This window comes from Adiantum capillus-veneris, chromosome 18, assembly GCF_014529385.1.
Source record: "Adiantum capillus-veneris isolate H3 chromosome 18, ASM1452938v2, whole genome shotgun sequence".
Lineage (NCBI taxonomy): Eukaryota > Viridiplantae > Streptophyta > Polypodiopsida > Polypodiales > Pteridaceae > Adiantum > Adiantum capillus-veneris.
In genome coordinates this window covers 86,585,733-86,593,989 of record NC_140948.1, presented here as the reverse complement: position 1 = coordinate 86,593,989, position 8,257 = coordinate 86,585,733, and the positions used below count along the sequence as shown (strand labels likewise).

General features: G+C 45.2%; 1 protein-coding gene across 3 annotated transcripts in view; it reads left to right on the top strand.

Moving 5' to 3' along the window:
• Positions 1 to 454: 454 nt before the first annotated feature.
• The window catches only part of LOC147435976 (pentatricopeptide repeat-containing protein At1g07590, mitochondrial-like), a 44,978-nt gene continuing 37,175 nt past the window's right edge, over positions 455 to 8,257 (top strand). The window contains exons 1-3 of one of the 3 annotated variants that reach the window (XM_086488879.1): positions 455 to 601; positions 685 to 818; positions 905 to 1,208. In XM_086488879.1, the coding sequence (XP_086345005.1) occupies positions 775 to 818; positions 905 to 1,208 (348 nt within the window). In that variant the 5' untranslated portion in view covers positions 455 to 601; positions 685 to 774. Of the gene's footprint in view, positions 602 to 681; positions 819 to 904; positions 1,209 to 8,257 lie in introns of all 3 variants that reach the window. The other 2 variants (XM_086488878.1, XM_086488880.1) reach the window with 2 other exon arrangements.

The following is an 8,257-nucleotide window of genomic DNA, read 5'->3' as shown; positions in this document are numbered from 1 at the left end:
GTGCGCTAAACTTGGGCATGGCAAAAATCAAGGCGATTATGGGGGCTCGGCCAGTCGGTTTTGAGCCCACAACCTCTCGCCCCAAGCTTTGAGACACATGGGCTAACCACCTCACCTACACACACATGATGTATTCCTCATTGTTTTTATGATTTTTATTGTGACCCAACATGCTCTGCCTGAGTTTAGGGGGTTTAATTTCTGCTTGGGTTTGGTTTTGATGTGAGAGATGCGACTGTGAGCCGTGGATCCCCTCACCACCCCTCATTTAATGTTGTGTGTTATTTAGTCATGAGGTTACTGTGGTGCCATATCCCATAGTTGGTGACTCAAAACTTGTTCAACTATCCTCACCACCCCTCATTTAATGTTGTGTGTTATTTAGTCATGAGGTTAGTGTGGTGCTATATCCCATAGTTGGTGACTCAAAACTTGTTCAACTATCTTTTATTCAAATTAGAATGGGAGGGTGTAACATGGCGCCTGTTCCATCATTGGCCTTTAGCAAACTAAGATGGTCTTCACAAGCATTGCATGAAGGTAAGAATTTTCATCATTGACCCTAGCAAGCTGCGATGGTCTTCACAAGCTTTGCATGAAGGTAAGAATTTTGAGGCTTACTCCTAAAATATACGATGCCATTTTGTATCCTGCACATTGTTAAATGAAGGAATACGTCAGAAGCTCTCTTCAGGTCTGCATCATGGCAGTGAAAGGTGTGTGGCGACGTTTCAAAACATAGGAACACATGGGGTATGAGGTTTAAGTCGATCAATGAGATCCATAGCAAGAGCTTTCTACATCAGAAGCCTCTCCAGGTCTGTTTTTTCACATACTTTCGGTGCTTTACGTTTTTTGGTGTGTCACAGACTTTCTTCTGAGCTTGCAAATGTTCATGCTGCAGCTCTCATGGTAGGATGCCAGCTTGTACCATAGGTCCATTTTTAATCTCACACTATTCACGACTCTGCTGTGGAAGTGATTCAGAGAGGGATGCCACGGAAACAGGGTTCAACACTGATGAGTACAAGAAGGGGTTTAAGTCCAATTTTTTGTTTTTGGAGCGACTCCAAGGAGTTCCCAGGAATCAACCGCTTGTACCCATGCTTCAGAGCTGGATTAAAGCAGGACATCACCTCGGACCTGTGGAGATGAGGCTCATCTTTGGCAAACTAGAATGGAAACAGAAGTATTCACAAGCCTTGGAGGTATTACCATTTCTTTGCTGACTTCATATCATTTTTTGATGTTTTTCCAGTCTTCAGTTAGATTTGAACAATGTCAATCAGTTGGCTGCCCTTCTACTCGATAAATCTGCCTAGATGAAGCGCAAAACGAGATGGTCAAATTTTTGGTGCAATTTCATATTCGTAGGTTGCATTCGAACACTTGAATTCGATGCGAAAGAGGCAGAGTCCACCTTTAGAGAGTGTTGTTCAATGCGGAAGAGGCGGAGTTCATCTTCAGAGAGTGTTGGCCCCCAAATAGGCGCCCTTGGTGGTATTTCTTTATTTTACTGATAGAACTCCAAGGTTACAAATCCAGTGTGTGACCTCACAGGATTCCTTCTTACGACTGAGGACCTTGGGCTTTGATTTATAGGCACAGGGCCGAAAAAGCAACATAAAGATCAATGTTATTTTTGTAAGTGCTCTAAAAGCACCAAAATCATTTGTTACCTTTTACGGATGCATCAAAAGCATCGTAGGTCAACTTGCTCTAAAATTTGGCACCAAAAAATCAGTCCCCTACCGTAGATTTGCCACATCAGCGCCGTGATTTACCGCTCAAATTGCAGGCGGTCGTACAGTCAGCTGGGCGAGGTCTTCTGGGTAGTTTGCTGGTTGGGTCTTTTCTGTCCATTTGGTGGAGATTATACCAAGTCATCAAGTGACATTGCCCCCTCTTCGAGAAAAGTAAAACACTTGCTAGTATGCTGCATAAACTGATATTAGAGCTTAGAGTTGGGCTTTTGGTTTGGGGGGGGGGACTCTCTATATAGGAAGCCGCCCCTTATGTCTGATCCAAAATGCCACCTCGGCCAAAAGTAGACACATCATATTAATGTGCCTAGGTGGCACATTTATGCCACATTATCAAAGATGACACCATGCCTGAAGCAATGGCTTTCCTACCTTTGGGTGACTTAACCAAATCCCAAGTATCATTGGCATGCAATGCCTTGATTTCTTCTTGCCTAGCCAGCTCCCAATTGCTCTTAGAATCACATGACATGGCCTCTCTATATGTAAGAGGCTCTTCCTCATCAATTAGCATAATGTATTGCAAAGAGGGGTCAAATCTCTGAATTGGTCTCCTCACCCTGCTAGACCTCTTGACCAATGATCTACATTATCTGTCATAGGTTCTAGATCAAGTGGGACGACAACATCATCATTTATGGGCTGCTATCCATCATTTTCAGCTCTATTTCTGCATGCTCTCCTTCAAGTCAATGCAATGGCTGTTCAACATCTTCTGGCTCTGGCTCTGGCTCATTAAGAGTTTCGGGCTTTTGTGGTGCATCCTGAGGTTCAATTTCAGGTGGCTGTACATGCTGAAATTTGACCTTTTTAGAGTCTCCATCCGAGGCAACATTGTTTTTAAGCAGCTTGGCCTCATTAAATACAACATCTCGGCTGCTTATATGTAACCGGGACGGCATGGCGTGCCAATAGAAGGAACAGACTGAACAGACTTTTAGCACTTCAATTTTAGAGAGAGAGAGAGAGAGAGAGAGAGAGAGAGAGAGAGAGAGAGAGAGAGAGAGAGAGAGAGAGAGAGAGAGAGAGAGAGAGAGAGAGAGAGAGAGAGAGAGAGAGAGAGAGAGAGAATTCCATCCCAGAAAGTACTGGCTCCAAAGGTTGGTGCCCCTTTTGGTATTTCTTTATATTGCTTGAACACAATATAACGCGGGTACTCGAGAATGATCAGTCGGCTCCCTCTTCATGTGGAGATGCGGGTTGGGATCACAACGAAGATTCAGACAGAGAGTATGGCCCGCCTCGGCCTACTCAGGCGGAGCAAAGAGAGATGGAGCGTCGTCAATTGATTGGCGATGCAACAAAGATGATGCTCAATTTTGCCAAGGACGCGAAGATGGCAAAATATATGAACCAGACCTCTTTGGAAGATTTGGAAGAGGTACAGATGGAGTGACAGAGAACCACAACACCACTCCCGAAACCTGCTCTCAAGAAACCTTCTGCCTCCAAGAAATATACGGAGAAGGAACTGGAGAACGTGGTTGCTGCACGGATTGCTCAGGCTTTTGACGTTGTCAGGAGTTTTTTTGAGCAAGGGATTGCGCATATGTACATACACATGCATGGTGCATCGAATAAAGGATTACCCAATTTCCATAGCCAGGTGGTTACGTGGGGCCCACATGTGTACAAGTAGGACAACATGTACATAGTGCAGCGATTTTCACTATTATCAATACTAGTGTGTTTTTTCTACAATAGAGAGGAGTTGGTAGCGCGTAAAACTTCTCGAGGAAGCTATCCGCGGGCCGACGACGTGAGGTCAGCAGGTGCGTCAGATGGCATCTAGTGGCGTCAGGAGGGCGAACGAGGTCAATATTTGCACGCGGATGAGGACGGACACAACGTGGGTGTTTTCTGGTGAGAGTTATGCAGAAAGGTCATCATTAGGACCACTTTTTGGGGCCACTTCACGTGGTGGCGAGATGCATTATTGGAAAAACGCTGAGTGCCAGGTGTGCGAATGATGCAAAAAGGTGACAACTATGCACTGCGAGGTCAGTTTTTGGCCTGTTCGGGGTCCGTTTGAGGTCATCTAAAAGGCCAAGGGTGCCCAACTAATAAAGCTAAGTGTGGGAACTGAAAAAAGAGAGAGAAGACCAGAAAAAACGTGGAGAAGAGAGGAGGAACAGCCGCAGGTGTGTTTTTGCTCATTTTGGAGCCTGTTTTGGCCGTAAACTGCTCATCCGAGGTCGGATTTGAGCACTTTGACATTGTAGACTGGGGTTTTGGGCCGTTCCGGACGCGATGGCGCTGTCCATTTTGCCAAATTCCTCACTCTTTTTCTGCTGTTTTTCTGTATAAGTTTCTCCTATGAGCGAAGTTTCTGCTCCAGTTTGTGATTGTATCTGGTATCTTTTACCCATATTGTGTGAGCTGTTTGCCCCATTGGTGTTGGCCCAAGCTCATTTGTATCTAAAAATCAGAAATTCTCCTCTTTTGAGCTGAGTTTTTTGGGTGTGTGTGTGTGTGTGTCTGTGTGGAGTGGGCAAGTGGATAGTCTCTCTCCTCTCACTCCAGAGGTGTGTTCCCTGTCTCGGCCAGGTGTGTTGTCTACGCCGAGTGGTGCCCCATAGTGTGTGTGTATCTTTCCAAGAGTGTGTCGGGTCGTTATAGAGGCGCTGTGTGTGTTTTCATCCCCCTCACATTCTTTTGGCGCCCCCACCGAGGATCTTCTTCGAGTACCTTCTGCTTCGAGCTTCGAGCTTCGAGCTTCGAGATTCGGGGTTACAGGTTACAGGTTACAGGTTACAGGAACAGGTACAGGTACAGGTGATTCACACAGGTACAGGCAGCTGGAGTACAGTGATATACTAGCAGTGATGTCACTTGCAGTTGTTGTGGGAATGCATCACTTGGCGCCTATTTGAGCGCATTGTCTGCTGGATTGTACGTTACTTGTGGAAACTGCCATTGTACGCATTTGTGGAGCCATACTTGGTTGTATTTGGCAATCCCAGCCATTTCTGAGACTTGGTCTGGAAGATAGTCATTTCTGAGACTTGACTATATGCGATTTGCATTAGCCTTCATGTGAGGGTCGATAGCGTGAGGTTTTTATTGAGCTGGGGGATTCTCAAATGTGGAGATCCTTTCGGTGATACAGGTAGCTGGAGCACCCTTTTTGTGACCTCGCCATAGGCTATGTACTAGTGAGTCCTACTTGATGCTCGGGTTCTATTGTTGACAGTTTATGCATACATAGACAGTCTATATTTTGGGTTCCTACTGCTCTACTTCTGGGGAAATTGTGTCGAAATTTTTCCAAGTTATGATGGCTGGTCTTTTGGTCTTTTGAGCCATTTTATGCTGTGATGCTGCTGAAATTTTGGCAAAATCAGAGGTTGAGTCAGGTGTGCCTTCTTGGGAGCTTCATGGTTGGCTTTAATGGATGATCAAAATGGCCCTCAGTTCACTCCTTTTCATTTAACTCAAAGAATTCAGATTAATGTTCATGTGTTCAGGAAGATCTTTTTCCAGCAGCGCATAGTCTTTATGTTTGGGCCAAGAAGATTGAGAGAGATCCTGGAATGTCCTTTGCCTGTTGTCATTCCGATGATTAACTATGAAAACTCATTTGATGTGCATGTGTTTGTCCTTATCTAAAGTTGAGCTCCATTGAAGTTTCTGGGATTGGGTAGTGAAAAGTTTTGGGTTCTTGCACGTGTGTTCGAAGGGGTTCTCAAAGCATCATAATTTGGGTAGCCATGGCTTTCTCTTATCCGGAGTTTCATGGAAGAAGTGATGAAGATGTGGAGGACTTTCTGGAAAAGATGGAGGTTGCCTGCATTAGCAACCAGATTCATGACCCTGCGCAGATGTTACGCCTTCTCCAAATTTGTTTGAAGAGTGATGCACGAGTTTGGTCTAAAGCATTTGAAGAGGAGTTGCGTGTGGATGATCCACCTGTAAGGTTGAGTTGGGACAATCTACGACATGGGTTGGAAGTGGAGTTTGTGAAGATAGAAGATCCTGACAAAGTGTGGCAAGAAGTACAGGCTTTGGTGCAAAAGGAAGGTGAGCCAGTAGATGCGTACATATGTAAGTTTTCATTGGCATGGGAGCGAATGTGCAAGGCCTTAGCACCACAGGTACCCCGCCTGACATGATGAAGGACAGGTTCTTAGCTGGTCTTTGGGAGAATATACGTTGGAGGGTGGAGCTAAAGAAGCCTAGAACATATGAGGATGCACTAGAGGTAGCAAGGAACAAAGAGTGGAAGCTGAGGAAAATGAGCCAGTTAGGGGTGGAATCTTTGCCAATGAGGTCTGAATTTCAGCCTATAGAGTCTTTACAAGGGCGCATGTCAGGGGTTCATCATGAACCAGTAGTTCCTGTTACTACTCAGGTTATGCCAGCAGTGGTCACTACAGCAGTGCAAGATGATGGGCTAAGGCAAGACATGAGGCAAATGGTAGATTTGATGAAGAATCTCAGCCTAAACATACTAGGTCAAGTGGGAAATAATCGAGGTCGAGGGCGGTTTGCAAATCAGCAAGGAGGTGAAGAAAGGCCTAGGAATGGTGTTGGACAAAGCAATGTTAGGTTTTGGAGGCAGACGCCCACATGTTATAATTGTGGAGAGTTGGGTCACATCAGCCCGCAATGTGATAAGCCACCAAGGATGGGGGGAGACATGTATCCATTGCCAAGACAGGTGCTAACTAGGTCAAATGATTATGGCATCGAAATTAAGGGAGACGAAGGAACCAGCGGATTAACCCAGGAGGAAAAGGGAAAGACAAAAGTGCTAAGTGTAGTCACCTTGGAGAAGGCATCAAAGCTAGAGGATACATTAGTGATGCCTATTGGGAAGAGGACGACAGAGGAAAAGGAAGGAAGAAGTGTCCCAGGTCCTAGCAAGAAGAAGGGAAAGAGCCATGAAGGCGAGGATGTCAAGGCCAAGAGGAAAAGGAGAGCTCGTCGAAAGTTTCATGTTTCAGATTTTCCACTAGGGGATGGGCAATTAAGCTATGACTTGAAGGAGGATCTGACGAGCAGGAAGGCAGATGTTACTTTTGGCCAGCTTATAGAGATGGTGCCTAAGCTAAAGCGACAGTGGAAGAGGATGGTTAACCCAATGGAGAAAGAGCCAGAGAGAGGTTCAGTAAAGGTGTTGGCAATGGACGAGCTACCAGACATTTGTCCAATAGTAGATGTGGGGCATAAAAGGAAAAATTTGGGACAAGGTTATGTGGATGGCGGAGCCCAAATATGCGTCATAACACACTCATGCGTTGAGAAGATGGGTCTCACAGTGGCTGGGGTGTCAGGTTTTCGGATCAGATTGGCAAACCATCAAAAAGTAAAATGCTGGGTGCTGTAAAGAGCTTAGAAGTGGAGGCATATGATGCAAAGGCAGTGGTTGATTTTCATGTGATGCCAGCAGGGTTGGGAGCATATCCTATTATACTGGGCAGACCATGGTTACGTGCAGTGGGAGCTGTTCAAGATTGGCGACATGGTACGATTAGCCTCTATGGAAAGACAGGTACCAAGAAGCTTTATAATATGGACACAAGGAAACGATTAGAGGAGCTTTATGAAGATGAGGATGAGTCTAGTGATGAAGACTCTTCCACGATGACAGATGAGGACAGTGATAGCACTACCAGCAGTGATGGATGCTGATGTTGCATTTCTTTTGATGGATAAAGAAATCCAGGAGTGTGGTTTAGTCGCATTTGCGAATGAGGTTGAAGATGAAAGTGAAGGGCCTTATGAAGTGATTGAAGGGCTGATGCAAACCAAGGTTGAGTTGTCAAAGAAGCAGGAATTGATGACACAAATGATCAGTGGAGACCTCTCAGCTATGGAGAAGGATATATATTTGCATATGCTGGCTAGTTTTCCTGATTTGTTCATTACTTCATATGAAGAGATCAGAGGGTTCAAGGGTGAAGAGATGCATATAGAGCTGAAAGAAGGTGCTAAGCCAGTGCGGCAAAGGCTAAGAAGGATGGGTCAAGAGCAAATGGAAGCCTTGCGAGAAGAGGTGGACAAGTTATTGAAGGCAGGTTTCATAGTCCCTGTGGAGACCACAGAATGGGTGAGTCCAGTAGTAGTCAGTCCAAAGAAGGATGGGAAGTGGAGGATTTGTGTAGATTTTAAACCCTTAAATGCAGCCACTGAGAAGAACCCATATCCTCTTCCATTCATCGATCAGATCTTGGATTCAATGGCAGGTTATGAGAGGTACAGTGTGTGTGATGGTTTTTCAGGCTATTTTCAATTGAAGATTGCTCTTAAAGACCGCACAAAGACAACTTTTATTACGCCATGGGGCTGCTATTGCTACACAGTATTGCCATTTGGGTTGTCAAATGGACCTTCCTTCTATCAAGAGAGAGCAAATTGGGTGTTGGAACCATTCATTGGTAGTTGTGTTAAAGCTTTTATGGATGACTTCTGTGTCTATAGCAGTAGGGCTGATCACCATGAAAAGCTGCAGATGGTATTGGCTCGATATGATGAATGTGGAGGACAACTAA